Source organism: Camelus bactrianus, chromosome 4, assembly GCF_048773025.1.
Source record: "Camelus bactrianus isolate YW-2024 breed Bactrian camel chromosome 4, ASM4877302v1, whole genome shotgun sequence".
In the NCBI taxonomy this organism is placed as follows: Eukaryota; Metazoa; Chordata; class Mammalia; order Artiodactyla; family Camelidae; genus Camelus; species Camelus bactrianus.
In genome coordinates, this window is record NC_133542.1 from 61564984 (window position 1) to 61586655 (window position 21672).

At 45.6% G+C, this 21672-nt stretch overlaps 1 protein-coding gene across 1 annotated transcript in view; it reads left to right on the top strand.

The window, feature by feature from the left end:
- PAPPA (pappalysin 1) overlaps positions 1–21672 on the top strand; it is a 230323-nt gene that overhangs the window by 72457 nt on the left and 136194 nt on the right. The window contains exon 7 of the mRNA XM_074362102.1: positions 6239–6737. Within this exon, the coding sequence (XP_074218203.1) occupies positions 6239–6737 (499 nt within the window). The remainder of the gene's footprint in view (positions 1–6238; positions 6738–21672) is intronic.

The following is a 21672-nucleotide window of genomic DNA, read 5'->3' on the forward strand; positions in this document are numbered from 1 at the left end:
TGGAAAATTGCCTATTCTGTTTCCTTCTGCAACGTCTCTTTCTTTGGGGCTCAGGTCAAGCCCCTGAAGGCAGGCTGACGGAGACCCCATATTCTCCTCTCGCCCTCCCTTGTCCTCAGAGACTTCCGCTTGGAAACCCCCTGTCAGTCTCTCGTGCTTTTGTGCACACAGGCCAGCTCATGCCAACTGTCTTTGGGTGGGGACCCCAGTCCAGCACAGAGAGCGGAGTCTGACTCCTCACTAAGGTTCAGCGAGAACGCCTCCATTTTCCTTTATATGTTTAGAAAGAAGGTTAACAAAGAAAAAGTCAGAGATAGAATAAAGCCAGGGAGAGGGATCAGAGAGGGAAGTGAGGGAGAAAAAAGACCTCACTGTACTCTGTTATCTTCCAAAGTAGCTTAAAATAAAAATGAGAGTCAGACTCGGGAACTCTAAACAAATCCATCTGGAATGTAAAACGCGAGGGATGTCTGGGAGAAGCCCTCCGTTCAGCCTCACAGAGTCCCAGGCTGTCAGACTTGGAAGGGATGCCTGGTTCCCACCCAGCGCGGGAATCCCCTCTGTGCCCTCCCTGCCTGAGGCTCTCCTAACACCAGCCTGTGGATTTCCTTGGCCTTCCTCCTGTGGCTCCATTTGTTGGAAAGTTCTCCCTGAAATCCTGCTGGGTCCTTACAGAAGAAGGACTGCACCTCTTCCACCTGACTGTGCTTGTGTGTGTGCACCGGTCTCATCTCTGCCCGTGCTAGGCACGCGGACAAGGCAGAGCTGACCCTCTAATGGGGAGTCAGGTCAGCAAGCGGGCGGTGACCCTCGGATGTGTGGAGGCTCATGTTAGTTAGAAGTACAAAGCATGGTAAGAAGGGGACCCCACTCTGAACGGAGACTCATGGCCCCCCCGCCCCAGGAAAAGTCACCACACCAGGGAGCAAGGTACATTTGAGAAGGTGAGAGAAGTTTGACATATGTAGAGGTTTTCTCAGTGTGAGCTGGCGGCTTACGGGGTTCCTGAGGCTTTTCAGCGTGTCCTCAAAGTCCAAAGTTATTTTTACAATAATACTATGACGTTGTTTACCTTTGTCACTCTCATCCTCTCTTGAGCGTACAGTGGGACCTTCCAGAGGCTGCATGGCATGCGGTGTTGTCCTGCTCTGGGTTCTTGTGTTTTAAAGTTTCTCAGTTCTAACTCACAATATGGTAACGGCTGATAGATACAACCCCCATAAACAAGAGCTCTTCAGTAACAGGAGAAGAACTTCAGTGGGTTTGGAGTGCAAAGAGAAAGGTGTGGCCTAGGGAGTGTGGACTGGGGTGAGACGTCTAATGAGCAGCTGGAGATGGGTTTGGATTTATACTGACGGCAGTGAGGGGATGCCACGTGTCTTGGCAGGGGGCTGAGACACGGTCAGATGTGCCTGTTATAAAGATTGCCTGAGCTGCTCTGTGGCAAAGAGACTGGGGGAGGAGTTCACTGGAGGAGAGGGAGCATCCAGGTGGATATTACGTGATTCCAGGAGAGGGATGGTGGTGGCCTACGTGACGTCCCTGGCAATGACAGTAGAGAAAAGTCGATGGAATTGAGAGCTATTTGGGAGGTACATGTAGCAAGACTCTTCCCTGAGACTTTTCTGGCTAAAATCATCTTGGTGTGTTCTACCACTTGAAGGAATGAAACAGTTTCCTAACGTCTTCCCACACCTCCGTCCAACCAAACTGTCAATTGGCTGAGTGTGTTCCTGGTACGTCCCTGAGCCCCTTAACACATGACGTGCAGGACAGAGTTCCACCGGAAGCACTGAGCCCCCTGGTTCCCCGAGCTGACTCAGGCCTCCGAGGAAGCCCAGCAGCCCCGGGTTTTCCTTCAGGAGATGCAAATTTAGTACATGCAGGCCAGGAAAAGACACTGGTCTTTTTTTAGATCATCCTATTGCAGGCTCTGTGATCCATTTGGCTCAGACCCTTTTAATATTCTTGAAGAAATAAACTTTTCCATGAGCCAAACTCTACAATTTATTTCTCAACTCATTTTCATCCTATTTATCTTTGTGTGTTTAAGTTTTTGGACTTCCCAAACTAACATAAAATTCCCCAATCCATGAGCAGTGCCAGACGTATCTTTGGGGTTGGGGAAAGAGCGTGGGGGTGGGGAGGATGACAAGGTTGGGATCTTGGTCTGAACCCAGTCATCAGTGTACTCTGCCCTTGAGTGAGTCACTTTGCTTCTCTGAAGATAGCATCTTACCCACAGAACAAACGTCCTTTCCAGCTCTAATAGTCCACAGAGCTGCAACCTTATTATTTTAACGCCGTATTAACAAGGTAGAAGATTCTTCATTGGACAGATATTTATTGCAAGCCCACTATGTTCCATTAACTCCATTTCATGGACTTCAGGTGAATATAGTCACAGAAATTCTTGCCTTTGGCCACAGAAAGTGGTTGTACTCAGAAGAAACTATATTTTCCCATCTCTTGAGCAAAAGCTGTATTTCACAGATGAATATTTTCTGAGGCATCTGATACCATGGTACACTTGTAGCTCAGGAATTAGAAAGCTTGATCTGATCAATTCAAATCTCTGTTAAGATCACTTATGCGGGCATAAAATACACTGCAACTGCTGGGTTTTCCATGAGCGATTAACAGATGGCACTCACTGTTTTCTTTTCTTCTTACTCGTGTGAGTGTTTTCCCCATGTTTCTGCCCAAATATTTCAGGTATGCTGAAGTATCCATCTGGAAAAAACTTGGCACCAAGTTTTTATAGCTATATTTGTGTCAACAGCTGCAGTGTATATACACAAAGATATGTGAGAGATGTCTGTACAGATTGTCATAAACGTACATTTAAATCAGAATACATATGTGTAAAAATATTCACACACGTATATGGCCTCATTTCTAGCGGATAGCTTATACGAACACGTAACTTCATTTGGTCACCATGTATACAAAAATATATCAGAAATGAAGCATCAGTACTTTTGTACCTTCCTTCCTCCTCCCCTCCCCTCCCCTCCCCTTCCCCCTTCTCCCAGACTTAGCACCACACATCCAGTTTCCCAGCTGTGTCCATTTTTCCTCCGTATGGACTCTGATTTGTCTTCATCTCCTCTGATGTTCCCTTTATACAAGTGATAGGTGTGTGTTGTCTGCATTAGTACAGCAGTTTCTTAACTGATTTCACTAGACTAGAAGCTCTTCAAGGGCAGAGACCCTGTCTGCAAAACCTTTTTTTCCAGGGATGACATCCGAACACTAGATACAGACCAGGCAGTCAATATTTATTCTTTGAATGGCTGGTTGGACGGATGGATGGATAGATGGATGGATAGATGGATGGATGGATATATCTGTGACTCTAAACATTGTTTTTTCTGGAGGACAACTTTCATTTGCTTCCTTAAAATTTTTCCGTATCTCCCCCCATCTCTCAGCATAAAGTTTAGTTTCCTTAAAGTGACATACAAGACCCTTCCTAATCTGGGTTCTGCTTAGCTCGTCAGCCTCACCATTTGCTGCTTTCCCATTGCGCTCAAACCCACAGTCATCTTATTTCATAATCTCTCAACTGTTCTCTTTGCTTGGAATACCTCCTTCTCCCAAGCTTTTTCTTGTTAATTCTTCCTTATGTTTCAGAACAGAGCTACTATATTTGTGAGCATCGATTAAATATTCTGTCCCGTTTGAGGTTTATAGTACCCTGGTGGGATAGGCACCGTTACGGGAGGTGATACAATGAGCTGTATTTTATCTCATTGTTCATTCCTTCAAAGCTTGACATGCTCTCTCTGGACCAACAGTATCACATAGTATTCTACTCCCCACCAAGGAATTACTTAACCATCAGAGGCTCAGTGTCCCCTTCCATAAAATGAGTTTAATAAAACCTACATCATAGACTTATTGCCAGGATGAAAAGAGCTGAGGCATGTAACGTGCTTGGCACAGCGCCCCGCGCGCAGAGGATGGTCAGTGCGTGAAGCCCAGTATTATTAAAGGGATCCCTGCTTCGGGGGATGGGTTGGACTCAGTACCCCTTGAGGCACTTTTTTACATCAAACGTTTGTCTCTGATAACCAAGCAAGCACACAGTTTGCTAATATTTCTAGTCCTGTTCACTTACTTGAGCATAATGACCAGGCTCACTTTCCTGTCCTTTGGAAAAGCATTTGGTTCCTCTGTTGACTAACAAGAAACCGGGGATGAAAGCATGAGCCAAACAGATTTGTCATCGTTGCTCTCCTGTGGCTTCCCACCACTGACAGTCATTTTCTCCAAGGAGGAGAGAGCGATCCCTTGCCAGTTCCAGGAGAGCCCCGGGTGGGGGAGGGAGGGCGGTGGAATGTTCACCTGGCACTCGCCATCACACAGCAGGCTCTAATACTCCATGGAGCCTTAATTTCTTTTTTTAACTCCGTATTAACAAGACAGAAGATTCTTCTCTTGGCAAATACGTATTGAACATCCACTGTGTTCACTATTTATGGGCCAAGCACCGTGTTAAGCATTGAGTGAAGCAGAGCTGCAAAACAGAGACAAATGGTAACTATCTTACAGGATTTGGGTAAGAATCAGATAAATTAATGGCCAGGGGATGTGCTTCATAATCTATTAAAATGCTGGCCCCACTAAAGCTTATTGAAAGAATAAGTGATAGCAGTGCCAACAACCCACAAAGTCAAGAGAATCGGGAACTCTTTGGGTTGGAGAGTGAACGGGAAGAAAGGTTTCAGCCTCGGTAGGAGTCTTAATTTGTGCCTTTGACTTAAACTGCTGGTCTCTTCTAGCCAGCGTTTGCTACAAGCAATCAATGAACCTGGCCCAGGAGAGGTGGAGGGGATCATGGAGTTACGTCCATCTCTTCTTGTTCTGATGTGTTATGTCAAAAAAAATCCTTTGAATTTTCCTTGTTCTTGCCCACCCCACCTCCATCCCTACCCCTTACTTTCTTCTGTTTCCCTTCTGTTCTCCATCTCCACTGGGCATGTCTCTTCTCCCTTGGCTGGGCAGAGGCAGGGACATTGGAGGCATCAACAGCTTTAGCTGGAATGGCTTTCCCACCCAAATTGGCTTTCTAATTTTCATATTTTGGTGATTCCTGTTATGTTGTGACACTATTTGTTTTTCAAAGATTGAGTTTTCCTTTTGGCTTTAGAAATATATGGCATTTCCACCCCCCCCCCCCCACTGATGCTAAAGAAAGAAAGAAAGAGTGTGGCAAATAGGACAACCTGAGATCCTCCACCCTACCCTCACCAGCTGACGTGTATCTCTTGCTCGACACCCTTAAATAAATCAGAGCCAATCACTGCATTGAGTCCTGATTACTTTTCTCAGCAGTGCAGAGGAGAGCTCTCTGAGGGTCTAGGACTAATGATCTCAGCAGAGAAAAATTCAGAAGTCGCTGCAGGCTGAGATCAGTGGGGATGAGGCATCGTCTCCCTGGGGAAAGAGTGGAAGAATCTCTCCTTCCCTCTCCCCCCTCCTCCCCCAACCCTCCCCTTCCTGAGTCAGACTGGACGGAGCTCAGAGCAGCTCAGTGGTATGGAATGACCTCATGTGGAGAAGGGGAGGAAGAGAGATAAGATGGCTCCAGGGCTGTCTTCCAGCTCTGTCATTCATGGTTCTAGACAGTTTCCTCCCAGAATCCTCAACCCAAGGGGCAGAAGCTATCCTTACTTACCTCCTCTTTGCTGGAAGTTTCTGATCCTTCTGCCATTCCAAGCGGGTTATACCAAAGTCGGAGAATAACGGGGAGCTACAGGATGAGACGAAACTGCGCTCTACTGTTGACCTTTCACCTCAAGCTGTGAGACTTTGGTTAGTTCAGTCCACATTTCTGAGCCTTAGTTGTGTCACCTTAGAAATGAGTCCTTGAAAAAATTAAACAAGTTCAGAGGACATAGTTTTTAGCAAATGTGTGTCCCTTCTTTCTTTCCATCGGAGGCAGAAAAGCCTACAAGTGAAAGATAAGGAAGGAAAATTTGGGCGTCAGCTCAATCATAAGACACTTACTTGAATATATAGTTTTGGCCAAATGTCTGGTGATTTGTCGAGATCTGTATCACAGGAGTGGGGATGAGCTGGGTGCTGTGCATACAGCAGATTCACCAAGACACCGAGAACCTTCCTTCTCTTTTCCCCCCTTCTCTGCATTCTAGTCTGGCCAGTGTCTCCTGAGGTCTGCAGGAAACTCTGAAGACTTTCAGGAACTCACATTCTCACCTCTTTTCCACAGGTCATCCAGATGTCGAACAGCCCTGTAAGTCCAGTGTCCGCACCTGGAGCCCAAATTCAGCTGTCAACCCACACACAGTGCCCCCAGCCTGCCCTGAGCCTCAAGGCTGCTACCTTGAACTGGAATTCCGCTACCCCTTGGTCCCTGAGTCTTTGACCATCTGGGTGACCTTTGTCTCCACTGACTGGGACTCTAGTGGAGCTGTCAATGACATCAAATTGTTGACTGTCAGTGGGAAGAACATCTCCCTGGGCCCTCAGAACGTCTTCTGCGACGTCCCACTGACCATCAGACTGCGGGATGTGGGCGAGGAAGTGTATGGCCTCCAGATCTACACGTTGGATGAGCACCTGGAGATCGATGCCGCCATGTTGACCTCCGTTGCAGACAGCCCGCTCTGCCTGGCGTGTAAGCCCCTGCAGTACAAGGTGGTTCGGGATCCTCCTCTCCAGGTGGATGTGGCCTCCATCCTACACTTCAGTAGAAGATTCACAGACATGTAAGTGTGCTTGCTGGGTAAGGGGACGATCAAGTGGGTGGGCTGTGGAGGGATGTCAGGAGGGTCAGAGAGGCCTGCACTGGAAGAAGGTTCATCACAGCCAGACTCACTTCAGGGGATTCGCAACCTGGCAGTGGGTGTAGAATTGTCTCAACAAGGTGGAGGAGATGTGGGAAGAGCAATGGGCAAAGAACCAGGGGTCCTGACTTTTGGCGGCAGCTCCAGCATGTTAACTCTAAGCCTCTCTGACCTCCCTGCAACTCAGCAGTAAAATGAAGGCAGTTGGATGAGATTAGCAATGAGAAAGTCATTTATTACTGGTGAAAGTACAAGAACTGCAGTTCGCTAATGATTTTCTTTTTATATTAAAGAGTATTCCTGCACAGTGATTGCGTTCTCAGTGGGTGAGGAGGGGGTGAAGTTACAGCAGGTTGGCTGGGAATTGAGCATGTCCTTGGATGCTCGCATGAGAATGTGGCTGGAAGATGAACATAACCAGTAACAGCCTGTGCTCTGTTATCTGAGGTAGAAGAGAGGTGCCTACCCACTTGATCTTAGGAGCCCTTGCAGCTCGAGGTCTCCATCATTCTTTTTGGATACTCATTGCTTTTATGTGAGATAACATTTGTCCTTAATATTCCTTTCTCAGGCCGCCTCTCTGTCACCTCTTCCTCAAACATCCTAATGATTTATGTTTTATGAGCAAGACCACCTTATAATGAAGTCATTAGTGCTTTTCCTGTGTGCCAGACAACGGTCTGAGGTCTCTGCGTCTTTTACATCTTTCATCCTCTCCACAACCACAGCCCTATTCTCCTTCTCATTTTACAAAGAAGGAAACCGTAGCTTAGAGATGTGAAGTCACTGTCCAAGATCACATAGTTAGGAAGTGGTGAGATCAGGATTGGAATTCATCCTGACTCCCAAGCCAGTGCACTTAACCACTGGGTGGTTAAAGATGGATTCTGATCTCTGCTTTCATCTAACAGATGAGGGAGTCTTCTCCACACCTACCTTGGGTACCCAGAGTCTGTGAAGTCAGTCACCAAACGTTCGCTGGACATCTGCTTTGTACAAGTGACATCAGTAAAGAACACTTTGAATGTTGGAAAGAACAATAGCTCAGGAGTCAGACGCCTTGTGTCTAGCCCCAGCTGGTCCACATACTAAGTATTAGATACATCAGCCAGTCTCTTTGAGCTTCGATTTCCTCTTCTGTGTGATGAAAATATTGAAGTCGATGGTTTCTATAGGCCTTTTGTGGCACTTTCTTTGGTTCTAAGCTGATATAAGATACAGCCTCTGCTCCGTCTACTTGAAAATATTTGCTAAGCCAATTATTAATAGAAACCAAGTTCTGGAGGAAACTTTTAATCTTTTTAAGAGACAGAACCACTTTCAAACACTTTACCAGCACTTCCTTTTACAATGCCGGCAATTAACGTGCACATCGCAAGCAAACCCTCGCCCATTCCTTGACTCAGAGATGGAGAACATCTGTTTAAGAGCTCAGAGCGAGCACTTGGTTTGTGTTTGAGAATGTACTTAAAGGATCGTCTTGCCCTGAAAATATTCCATAACCCTGTCCCTTCCATCTCCTCGCTTGTCTAGAGTGGTAAAGTTCTATAAATATGCGTCCACTTAAAATTTCTGTATAAAACAATGAAGAGAAGAAATAATAGACATCTTAAAACCTCAGTTTAAACACAGCTTTCATTTTCTTGCCTTGAGTTAGGAGCCTGTGAGCGCTGACATGGGTTGATAAGTGTGGAATGGTGGAAATTAGACTGAAGAAGTAAGAAACACTTTGGGTTCTATTCTCAGCTAAGTCACTAGCCTGCTGCACGATCTTAGGCAAGTCACTTACCTTTTCCAGGCCTCAGAGATGTTAAATCTACAAGGAGGTTGTCCTAGGCCTGTGGGTCTCAAACTCAGTTGCACCTTATGAAAACTTGGGAGCATTTTGAAACCACCTCCGGCTTACTTGCAACCTCTCCCCCTTCCAGTTACTGATTTAAGTGGTAAAGGAAAATAAGGCCTGACCACTAGGACTTTAAAATCTCACTAGATAATTCTAATATGTTGCCACGTTTAAGAACCACTGCACTAAATCCAGCTCTGAAAGCCTGGCTCCCGACCAGCAGTGTCCATTGGACCTGGGAACTTAGAAAGACCAGGTTCTTAGGCTCCAGCCAAGAAGGCTGAGAAGCTCGGAGCACAGGGCCTCTCCAGATGACTCTGATGCTGGTAGAGTTTATAGTCACTGCTCTAAATGATCTCGAAGGCCCAGGAATCCTCAAGGTCTCCACTCATACAGCTACTGCTTCAATTTGCAAATATGTACTGAGGACGATCTATGTGCCAGAGTCTGTGCTGGGAGCTGGAGATTCAGGGACAGCTCAGACCTCGTCCCTTTCCTGTTGACACTCACACTTGAGCAGACCTTCACCACTTGGTAAAAATGCCACATCCTATGCCAGTTTGCCTCCCAAACCACCGCTATTCAGGGCCGCCCTATGTACCATTTGTTCTCTCAGCCCAACAAATGTTTCTTTGGTCCCCACTGTGATGCAGGCACAAGGGCGAGACTGAGGACTTCACTGACCTTCCTCTTTGTCTTTCTTGAGTCCCAAGGAATTTATTGGAGACCTGGGCTGGGCCGGGCTCCACTTCCTGACTTGAAAGTTCTCTGAGAGGAAAAAAAAAACAAAAAAACAACATCATTCCAAGTCAACCTACCACTTCAACTCCTTTATCTCTTGGTAATTCAAGTTCTAAACTCCAACACAAATACCTCTTTGTGTGTGTGTGTGTGTGTGTGTGTGTGTGTGTGTATTTTACGGCTTTCACATTTTTTCCATATCAAATAAATTGGCTCTTAGACAAGTTCTATATAAAGCCTGTTTTGGAGAAAAAGAGGCGAGAGGGGAAAAAAATGCTTTCTTTTTCTTCCCTGACTCAACCCATTACATGATTCCCTTTGACCTTTGTCTTCATTTTTTTCTCTCAACGAAAATATTTATTCTTTCTGTTATCTATACTGGAGATAGTTTCCCAAGGTATGACATTGATGAAGGGAGAGGCTCCCGTGCTTACCCAGTGGGCGCTTCTCATAGACCGATTGCTTTTGGCCGGTGCAAGGGAGAAATGTGGACCGTCTCCCGTAAGTGGAAGCCTCTCTGTGGAATGAAGACTGACACTGGCAGAGGGAAAGGGGGCCAGGGCAGACTCGGCTGCTAACTCACATGGGACATGGAGACCCACTGCATCACGGGACTTTATTTTTCCTGTCTGTAGCATGAGGGAACAACATATTAAGCTTTTCTCTGTGGATAGGAGTTGTTCTTGGGGGGCAGGTGACTCCTTCCCTTTTTTGGTAGTAAAAGGGGCTTAGCACAGATTGTTTATCTCCAAATCAGTACCTACCACGGACCTCACTGGTTTTGGTTGCCCTAGTGAAAGGTGTAGTGGGTGTACAATAATAATAACAGCAGCAATAACAACCATTTACTGAATATTGACTCTGCTTTAAGCACCTTTCAGTTGTATATGAGGCAGGTGAAGCTCAGAGGAGTGACTTATCCGACCTAATACAGCTGGTAATGGCAGAGCCAGGTTTAAAACCCAGGTCGAATTCCAAATTCCACCTTCTCAACCACAACACCACGCCGCCTCCTGCTGTCACCATGCTAAGGCAGAGTTGTAGAGCTCAGGCATGCATCTGCACTGACTGAAGTTCAAGACACAGAAGTTAGAAGACGGGATTAGCACGCATGGGCCACCAGCCCCACAGTCAGTTCCTGAGACCCAGTCTGGAGTCCAGCAACACAAGACACACAGCCAGGTCTTTTTGTGTCTGGCTGGGAAGAAGGAGCACAGATACTTCTGGTTCTCAACGTGACTGCCAAGTGCTCCTGCACCGGGTACCACATTCCTTGGGTCCTTTGGAATCTCCAGATTTCCCTAAGAAGTAAAGACTCTGGAGAAAACTAAGCCTTTTTTTTTTTTTTTTTTTTTTTTGGCTTAGAGGAAGTGAGGTATAAAGCAAAGCAGAAACAGTGAATAGCAGCTCACTTTAATTATTCATCTGCTCATCCATCCATCGTTGGTTCATTCAGCAGATATCTGCTGGGTGTCTGTTACATCCCATGCACCGTGTTAGGAAATGGTGATACAGGGGTGTCCGTCCACCCACATGGTGTGCACACTCTTTAGGAGGAGAGAGAGTTAGGCAGGCATTAGCACTGTGGTATAGTAATGCCCTGATGGAGGAAACAGAATGTCAGTAGCTTCTAACCCAAACTTGGAAGACTTGAGGTGTAACTGAGGAATATCAACTCCCTGAGGACTAGATTTTTTTTGTTTCCTTATCTGCTGATGCAGTCCAAGTGCCTAGAACAATTCCTGGCACAAAGTAAGCGCTCAGTAAATATTTTTAATGGCTCTTGAATAAAGAATGGGAAGAGAGATGGAGAAACTATCATTTACTAAGTACCCTCTATGTGTCAAGCACCTACTAGGTGCTTTACTTAAGTAATCTCATTTGACTTCAGCTCCGCAAGATAGGTGGTCCTGTCCCCAAATTACAGTTAAGAACCCGAAACTCAGGGTTTATACAGCTGTTAGGCTATGTAACCACAGCTGAGGTTTGCGCAGAGATCCGTCAACTCCACAGCTAGTTCTCTTATTCATTCTCTAGTTGGACAAATTATGTTGGTGTTTCCTACTTTGTTTGTGCCTCTCCGTTCCTAGGATCACTGATTTGGAACTAGAAATATTCTTAGAAATCGTCTCCCCCAACCAGCTTATTTGTGTACCCCAACTAATTATTGATTCTTCTTTCACATTCAGACCTGTTAAGCTGCCAACACAATCTCTTTTCCTTCATCTCCTTGGTATTCTCAATATGAGTCCTAGGGTAAATAAATAAACATAAGGAAAGGATATAGTCTTATGATCTGGGTGGAAATTCTCCTGAATATCAGTCCATATTTTACAAATCAAATCCCAGATCTCTTCCTCTGAATTCCACAGATTCAGAATGACCATCCATCAGTTCAAAAACTTTAGTTCATTCATCAGTTCATTTGCTCAGCAAATGTATGTTGATTCCCACCGTGAACCCAAGTACTTTCAAGGCACTAGGGATACAGTAGTGAACAGAGCAGAGAAGATTCTCACTCTCATTGATCCCTGTGATGTAGTTGGGAGAAACACACCAGAAAACACTACATAAAATCCCGGTTGGGTAGGATTTAGTGATTTTAGATAGGTGGTCAGGGAAGGCCTCTGTGAAGTGACATATGAACAGAGACCGGAGTGTCTCCTACTCACTCATTATAAAGGCTGGGTGATTTGCTGTCATTGAGATCCTGGCCTATTTGGAACATCGATGTCTTATTACATGATCGTTGGTCCTTGATCACTGTTTGGCTTGTCTTATATTTAACTGTGCTTGTGTGTTTTTTCTCTCTTACCTGCTTTAGATTCTCAAGTACAAACTTTAGCACACTCATTTGTAGCAGAATCAGGCGTCTATGCATGCTTTTTGGATAAATGAGCGAAGAATGAGTCAGCAGTAGCACAAAGTGGAGCCTCTCAGGAGAGGGGTCTCTTCTAGCACTGACACGTGGCGCCGCATTAAGCCCCAGGGGACTGGAAAAGGTTAGGCCAAATCAGGGTCACCTGAAGCGCAGGTGGCTCTCTCCCGCTGTTTCTATAGCTCTCAAGCTGAGTTTCCACCTCATTTTTTTTTCTCAGCCCCGTTATTTTTCCACGGTCTTTCTGTATGTCACCCAGTCATGCATTCTTTGTTCTAGAATGTGTCTACTTTTTCATTTGTTCATCAACTGAAAGGTGAAAGTCTGGTTTAATCATATGCAGTAATACTTCTTTCATTTGACGGATATTTGCCAAGGGTCTGTTCTGTGTCATGCACTGTGATGGAACTAGGAATAGAGCCCTGATTCCCTGGCCTCTTGGGCACACAGTTTAATGGGGAAACCAGCAAAGGAAACAGGTGATTATATGGCAGCATGAGAAACGTATGGTGTGACTCGCATAAGAAGGGTATAGAAAATATAAGAAAGATAGCTAACCTGGCTTGGGAAGGTTTCTTGGAAGAAGTTACGTCTAGGCTGAGACCTGAAGGGTGAATAATAGTTGATCACTGAAGAAATTTGCTATAGGATGGATGGTTGAAACCAAGTGGATGCTTGACAAAAATTGATAAGTGAATGAATGCATAAATGAATGAATGAATGAATGAACGAACCAATATGCTGTATATACATCATGGCAGAAGTGTATGTTCAATCTCAGATCAGCTTGGAGGGGGAAAGGTAGTAATATGGGCTGTCTATCCTCTTTGGTCCTTAAATCTGCTCCATTCCTTTTAACTGCTGTATAATATTCCACAGTCAGACTGTGCTGCAGGTTAATTAGCTGGGCATGTAGGTTATTTCATACATTTTTCTATTACAAACAAATGTCCTTGTGGGCATGTGTGAGAATTTCTCCAGGGTTGATACTGAGGAATGGAATGGCTGGGTTATAAATTACAGGTTTTTTTTTTTTTTTAATTTAAATGGATACAACTTATGGCATTCTGAGAGGGGATACTAGCTTACATCCCATCAGCAGCATGTGGAGGACATACTACTGTTCTGCATGGTCACTACCACTCAACAAAGTGGAAGTGCTTTGCCTTTGCTGACTTAATGGGTAAAACATGACTCCTCATTGGCAGTCTTGTGATTGAACATCTTGAGGGAGCATCTTTTCAAATATTGACTGGCTGTTTCCATTTGTTCTTCCGTGACTTGTCTATTAATATCTTTGAGTTATGTCTGGTTGTTAATCTTTTCACACCTCAGTGTTCCCCTCTGCTAAATTGGGATTTTAATGCCAGCCCTCCTGCATATCCACCCATGTTATTAGAATCTAGAGTGAAACATGTCGTCAAGAGGGAACTCTTAGTAATCACTTATGCATTGATACAGTTCTCAAATGCTAATTTAGTATGCTCCCTGGTTGGAAACCACACTGCATTCTGAAGATACAGTGGTTAACAAAAACCAACCCCGTTTCTGACCTCAGTGGAGTGTAAATTTAGCCGCCATCACGTATGCAGGTAGCATCTACTACTACTAGTACTAGCATCACTAGTGCTAATAACTACCATGACTCCTTCACATACGCTTAGTGTTTCTTATAAGCTTAGTGAGGTGCAGCTATCAGTATGCTTCATTTTAGACAAGCAAGCTCAGACTCACAAAGATAAAGTCATTCATTTAAGGTCGCACAGTTAATAGATACTGGAGCCAAAAGTTTTATAAGTCTCTTTGCCTGACCCCAAAGGGTATGCCTGGCAGAATTACAGAGCATAATCATTGCTATGACAGGAAAAGAGTAAGGTGGCATCTTGGTGGATGAAGAGAGTAGATATTGAAACTAGCTTTTCTTATTCCCAAGAAGCAATAGAATAAACACACAAAAGAGGAGAGAGCTCTTTTTTTTTTTTTTTTTTTTTCATTTATTTTTTGGACATTTAAATAGATGAAGAGGAAGAGGCTTGACAAAGTGTGGACATCATGAGACCAGCGTGGTTTCCAGGAACCTGTTGCTGGAATGCATGCTCTAGGGTGGACCCCTTTCTGAGCAGGGCCTTCAGCCACACCTGTGCAGAATGGTCTTGCCTGCATCCTGACGTTCTATCCACCAGGACGGATGAGCAGCAGCAGGAGTGAGAGCTGTTTCTCCAAATCGAGACCAAATACCTCTGTTCCTAGTCCAGGCTAGCAGAGTACACAGTCAGCACAATCTTGCTCTAGTTCTGGAAGTGGGGCATCACCCACCTACAACTCCCTCTCATCCGTCTTAAGCCAAGTACCTCTTAGAATGAAATACGGATTCTGGGCATATTCTGGGAAGCAAAAGGGTTTAGCAAAATCAACAGATCTCCAGGGTCAGCAGCAGTCTTAAAAGTGCTGACTGCCTCCAAGTACCTTCACCATTTTGAAAGCTTGGAGGGCCCCTGTTTGGCGCTAGCACCACTGAAATCACTTACCTAAATGACAGTGAAACAGTCTGATGCATCACTGGACCTTTAAGCCAATGGCCATCATAATGACTCTTCTACAGATATTAAATAAGACTCATAGAAGTTAAGTGATGGACCCACACCTCTGCTGATAAATTCATTCATTCATAACAAGGGCCTATTGCGTGTTAATGTCCATGCTGGCTCTGTAATTCAAAATCTTACAACTGAATAGAGGGCCGGTCTGAATAACAGCCCAAATTAAAATGTAATTACAAACCAAAGATCATTATTATAAGAGGTTATAAAAGAGTGTAAGTCCTCCTTCAATTAAGGGGGATGTAAGAAGGCAAGACTGGAGATGTAAACAGGGGCCAGATTATGAAGGGAGTTTGTATTCATTCACCAGGAAGCAGAGGACAAAGCCAATTAGATCTGAGGTTTTTATAAGACTGGTCTTAGTGCTCTGTGAAGAAAGAATTGAAGAAGAATGAGAAAGTCCATTTAGGGGTTATTGCTAAAGTCCAAACCAGAGGTTATGTTGATTTGCATGGAGAAGTTGGATGAATTGGAGGAATGTTTTAAAAGTAGAACCGACAGGACTTGGCGGTGTATCGGAGGCAAGGATTTTAAGAAGGAGCTGTCCAATGACTCCCAGGTTTCTGGTTTGAGTATCTGGGTTGAGGGAAATGTTATTTCCTGAAATGGAGGAGTAGATTTTAATTTAGTGTTTTATTACAGGGTGGGGTAGAGCAGGAGCTCCTTTGGAAAACAATGAGCTAGTGGAGTTAGGTTACAGTGGGCGTCCTGATGTCACCTACTTCTTTGTTCTTTTGCTGTCCTCCCCGTGGGTAGGTAGGGTGGAATGGACTTCGTTGTCTGGCACCAATTCCTGATTTTTAAGAAAAAAAATTAATGAACAGGAGAGAGAAGGAAAATAACAGCCGTCAGAGTAATTACAGATGTGGGAAGAATGGAGGAATTTATCTCACACTGGGCATTGGCAAGAGGAGTGGACAAAATCCATTCAGTCTGTGTTCAGAGATGCTGAGAATCCTCAGGACAGGACTTAGTGGGTTTGTGTTGTGTCTGTTAAACAGGAACCTCAGACATTACTTAGGAGATGCTGAGTTCAGAGTCAGGAGATCTGATTCGCAGGCCAGCGCACAACTGCCTTGCTATGTGACCCTGACCAGGTTCCTTCAATGCTTTGAGCCTCTGCACCTAATCTTGGAAAAAGTGGGTGATGGTTCCTACCATACGGTCTCACAAGGGGTGTCCTGAAAAACTAATGAGCTAATGGACTTGCAAGAACATGATGCAATCTGGGGGAACTATAAAAATTTAAATGTTCACAATTCTTCCAATTGTTTGGTTTTCATTAGGCTTGTTCTTGGCTGGCCCGGAGAGTGTGTGTGAAAGACAAACACAGAGACACGCACAGACACACACATGAAACAGTTTCCCGTCTGACTCTACCCAAGTTCAATGTTGGATCAGAATTTAAAAAAAAAAAAAAAAAAGATCATTGCACTTTAATCTCTGTAGCTGAGCTAAAGAAAAAGAGAGGAAACCCATCAAAGATCTAGCCCTGGAATCAGGAGACATGGCTTCTAGTTCTGATCTCCTGAGGTTTTGCTGTATTCCTGGTTCATGAGTCCCCACTGTAGGTCCACGTCCCCTTTCTATAAAGTGAAGGCCTGGGCAGAAGACTCTGAAGGTCATTTCCAGCTCTGACATTCTGTTCAGACCCTCTTTGAGCTCCTACCTGCCCCGAGGATGTCTAACTCCATAGGGGTGAGAGAGCAGGCTGCATGTCACACTGGCAGGAAGGCTGGACTGTGGGCTTAGAGACTGGCCATCTCTAAAGTCAGCCTTCCAGGTGCACTGGGGCTCTCAGAGCTCCTCCTTGACCTACTTTCTCTCTCTCTTGTGGCTTACCAAGCTCCCCATTTGGGACAATTTCAGAATGCAAGGGTGTTTTTTCCCTCTTCAGTGGCATTTTGACTTGACAGTGAGATGCCAGAGATGGGGGCTAGGTAGCATTTGCCACACCGTCTTCAGCTGCTCAGGCAAGGACAGGCATGGAGTAGATGGTCAGTAAACGTAGGTCAGAGAGGCGAGAATGAATGAATGAATGAGTAAACAGTTTGGCAGATCAGTAAGTGGTCAGAAATTCATGATAATACAGATGGTATCTGGTACATTGGAGGTCTATGGATGAGTCACTAGAAGAGGGAAAGGACCAAGGAAAACCTTGCAGCATGAGCTGAGCTCTCTCCTCTTGGGGCCTCAGTTTCCCTAAAGGGGAGGGGTTGGGCCAGATGACATTAATCAGTCTTCTGTTCACTTCACAGGCGTTTATTTAGTGCTTTGTAATGTGCCCCACCCGTGCTGGGCTGTGGAGACAGATAAAGCAGGTGGCAGGTAAGGAACAGCCCAGCCCTCTGAGAAGGGGACAAAAGTGAGAGAGGTGTTAATGACAAGAGAAGCGCAAGGCTAAGAGAGCCTCACTCAGCCTGAAAGGTCAGTGAGAAACTTCCGGGAAGGGCGGCACCTACACCAAGGCCAGGGGGAGGGGGTCGCTCAGTGGTAGAGCGCAAGCCTCACCTGCATGATGTCCTAGGTTCGATCTCCAGTGCCTCTGTTAAATAAATAAACCCATAAATAAACCTAATTCCCCCCCACACCAAAAAAGTAAAAATACACTAAGGCCAGACATTTCAGCCAGAGAAAGGTGAGATGGGTTGCTCATGGTGGCTGGGGGTAAAGTTTGAGGAGAGTTTGAGTGAGGAGGCCAGGAATGGTGCCTCACAGGGTCTGGACTTCAGGTGGGAAGGTGACGAGCCACTGAGTGTCTTTAGGTAGGAGAAAATCCTGATGAGATTTGGTTTTAGGACAGCTCTTTGGCTGTGTGCGGCTCTTGGGGTGGATGGAGGGAAGGGGCCCAGATCGTGAACGGTAAGGGAGGCAGGACAGTGTAGCCGAAACTGAAGTAGAAGGTGGCCCTGGGCTGCAGCAGTCCGGGTGGGAGCCTAGAGAACTGGTTGGGGCTGAGCGGTGCCAGTAGGATGGGTGTGCCCATGACCGGTCAGAGGGAGGAGGCAAGCGGAAGATGGCATGGAGGATGCCTAGGTTATTGGTGTCCCTGGAACACAGAATATGGAGACAGAAGGATGAGAGGAGGAGGTCAGATGTGCCCTCCCATTAAAAGTCTTTGAACTGGTGGCAAGCAAACAGCTACAGTTTACTTTGCGCCGTAACATTTGTTTTCTGTGTGCAGATTCAGGAGCAATGGAGGTGAGCTTGTGCGTGTGTGTATTCATGAGTGTGTGTGTGTGGTGGGGGTGGGCAGACAGGACCTGTGAGACCACCTGTTTTCATCATCCGATTCTCAAAGTGTTGTCCAGTGTTCTCAAAGGTCCCCTGGGGGGGTCGTGGGGTTAATCTTCCGTAACGCTAATACCTATAATGTTACACGGCATGGGCTTTGTTTCGTACCTAGGATTAATCATTCACTCATGGGCTTTAATACAAGCCAGACACCACCTCACTGCGCCTCACGCAGAGCAGTGCCAGTCCCCTCTTCCATTTTAATGCTGGCGCTCACATTCTTGTTGCCAGAGTAAGAAGCAGGTTTTTTGTCCCAGCTTCAATACCCTATAAACAGAAATGTTTGAACTCTTCTTCCATCCAAGGATGTTAGTTGAAAATGCCAGAAAAGCTGGACTTTGCCGTTAATTTTCTGTATGACTTGGGGTAACTTACTTCCCCTTCTCTGGGCTCTGATATCCATCCCACGGTGAGAAAATAAGCAAGCGGTATCCGAAGCCTGATTTCTACATTTTTGTTTTCCCTTCTTGAGCTCAACTCCTTGAATACAAACTCAGTCCCCAAGTTTTCAGCAGAGAGAATTCTGAGGTGCTGAGACCCCCTACTGTCTAGGAATTAGACTCGAAAACTCTCAGACCTGGAAGGAACACTGAAGCACTGACACTCTACAAATGAGAGAACTGAGCCCAGAGAGGGGAGGCCACGTCCTCACAGCCACACAGCCCTTTGATGGAAGAACAGGGAACTGAACCTAGGGACCCTGATTCTCAGTCCGGGTGCTCCTTCCCCCGCATCACAGAGTGCTGGAGTTTGGCCAGACCTTGGGATTCCGATTTGAGCTTAGCCCTCTCTGATCCTGGAGCAGTCTCCGTTGGTTTCTCAGAGTGAAATCAGAGAGCTCTGACATTAGTAACGTCACGGCAGCTGGTGCTGGTGAACGGGGTGGTATAGGAAATGAGAGAACGCATTTGGCCAAGCTCCAGGTCCACGTGACCCTCCAAGAGCCCTCATTTCAAAACAAACTCAATCTTTTAAGTTCAAGTTCTCCCTCTTGTCAGAAACGTGACTTCCTGCTTCTAAGAAGCCAGGCTTACAAAAGGGCTCAGAAGACTTCATGGACATCAAATGGCTCTTACAAAATAGCGTTTTGATGAGTTAAGTGTAAATGAATCAGAAACATAAGGATTACATTTTCCCCAAGCGCACATGGGTTTCAAAATTCGAGGGGAAATGTAGTTTGCTAACTGCACGCCGACTTTCACCGAATCCAAAGCATTCGTGGGGAGGGTGGCGGGGTGAGGGGGGAGAAGAAAGAGAAGGCCGGCCCCCAAATGGTTTTAGATGTGGTGCCAAATTTGAAAATGCCGTTGGGCTCACCCTCTGCCAGTAATAAAATTGCTGGCCACCCAGAGAGGCCACAGGGAGGAGAAAGGAGGTTGCTTTCCCCACTAGCCCCTGGTCCTCGACAACTGTGTTCAGTTAGTGCCGCTCAATCACCAGCTGTCACTGGGTCCCTCCGCTCCATTCGCTGGCCCCGGCTTGGCCTCCGTCTTCACACTGTGCTTCCTGCCTTGTTTACCTCCAACTGTATCTGGTGTTTTGGCTCCCAGGGGTCTTGGCGACCGGTCAGCTTGTCACAAGCCCCTGCTCTGTAATCAAGAGACCTGTCCATCAGCAGCAGGGGTGTTTGGGGAAGCTGTCACACATCGCCTTTGGTTGCATTCAGGAAAAACAAGAGTCCCTTGTAGTTCTTTTCCTCTCTCCTTTCCTTAATGCTCTCCAGGTGTGGCGTTTCCCCCCAAACTGGTAAATGTCTTCCCTTCAGATCTCGGCCTGACACCGACAGCCAGTTCACTCTCAGCGCTGCTGTTACCTTATCCCAGGATTTGAAACTCTCTTTTATAATTTTCACGTTGTCCCTCCATTCTTTCTCTTGTATTTTATTTAATTGCACCAAGAAAGTAGAAAATCATTTCAATTGGTAGTAAGAGATGATTAAAACAAAATAACAAAGGCCTTGGCTGCAAACTGTTAGTTTTATTAAATTTGCTACTGTGTTTTAAATTGGTACCAGGGCGAATCTTTGGACAATTATATCAAAGGCTGCTGGAATTAATCAGTTGCATGTATACATTTGCTCCGTCCTGAGCCTTGTACAGCATGAGGGCAGCATTGTCAGTATGACAGTGTGTTACCTGTGTGAGAGGGGTGGACCCTAGTCCCATTGGGAGGGGTACACGTGCCCAGTGGATTCTCAGATCCCTGCCATCTCACTTTTCATTTGTTTAATCTGGACCACGGGTTGGAGCTCACTGTGGTCACCAGGAGAAACAGTGGACGGATATTATAAGACAAAAGTCCATTTCTCAAACAAAGATTCTTTTCTTGGCAACAGAGTCTCAGCATTCTGAGATGCTGAGATGCACAGCTTTGTTTTAATGAAAGGGCACGTAAGTGGAAAGGGTTGCAGTCTACTGAGAACCAGTCCGCTAGTAGGGTAGGTGGCAGTGGAGGGAGCTCAGGCTGTATAAAGATGTGGATGCTGGTTCAGTATCTCAATTCCTGTTAACACATCTAAGTTCTGGCATCTACAGATGGAGGTGGGGACTTGGGGAATCATTGCATCCAGGCCCCTGCTTTTACAGCAGTGCCTTTCCACCACTCAGTGACTCGAGCCCCCAGTATCTTGCCTTAGAATCTTCCGTCGTCTCCTGCACACTCTCAACTGAGCATTCTAGTAAAACTTAAGCACTTTCTTTGGCTTACCCTGAAGGCCAGTCTAAATGTACCGTTCTTTATCTCAAAAGGTTTATCTGCCTCCTGTTCTGTGCTATTCCTACTGCTCAGAATACCATACTTGTTATTTATGTCTTTTGACATTTTGCCCATGTGCATTGTCACAGACTATTAGTTCCTACAGCAGATATCATTGAAAACATATTCTGTGCCGTTCTTTGTACTAGGTGCAGAGATGTGGCAATGAAAGGCGAATCTTTTCTCTGTCCTTGAAGCACTGAACATATACCAAGGAAAAAACGCATTCAACATCTGATTGCAACAAGGCGCGCTGAGTTTTATTATAAAGTATGGGGTGATATGGACACCTTTAGAAGGAATCAACATAGTCCAGGTGTCAGGAGTCTCCTAAGCCTTTCTTATCCTTCCAACCACTGTTGGATCCTCCTCCCTCTTGGTGGTGTTTGAATTCTACCTTGTGTTGCAATCATACTGGACTTGACTTATCCTCCCTTTTGCCCTTTGCACTAATTAAGACCATGATGGCATCTTCTTCATCTTTGGAAACTCCATACATGCTTTTGATTTGCCTTGCACAAGGAAAGCGAGGCCCAGAGAGGAGAACTAACTCATCCAAAGTCACAACAAAGTTAGTGGAAGAGCCATAGTCATTTCTGCTGACATGGTCCAGGTGATGTCTATAGTGATGTCAAACTGCTTTCCAGTGTATCCCTTCCCAAGGGCAGATGATACTGTCTGCTTCAAATACATTAACCACCACCCTCTCCCAATGAAAAGTAAGACCAAGGTACCTCTCAGCCTAGA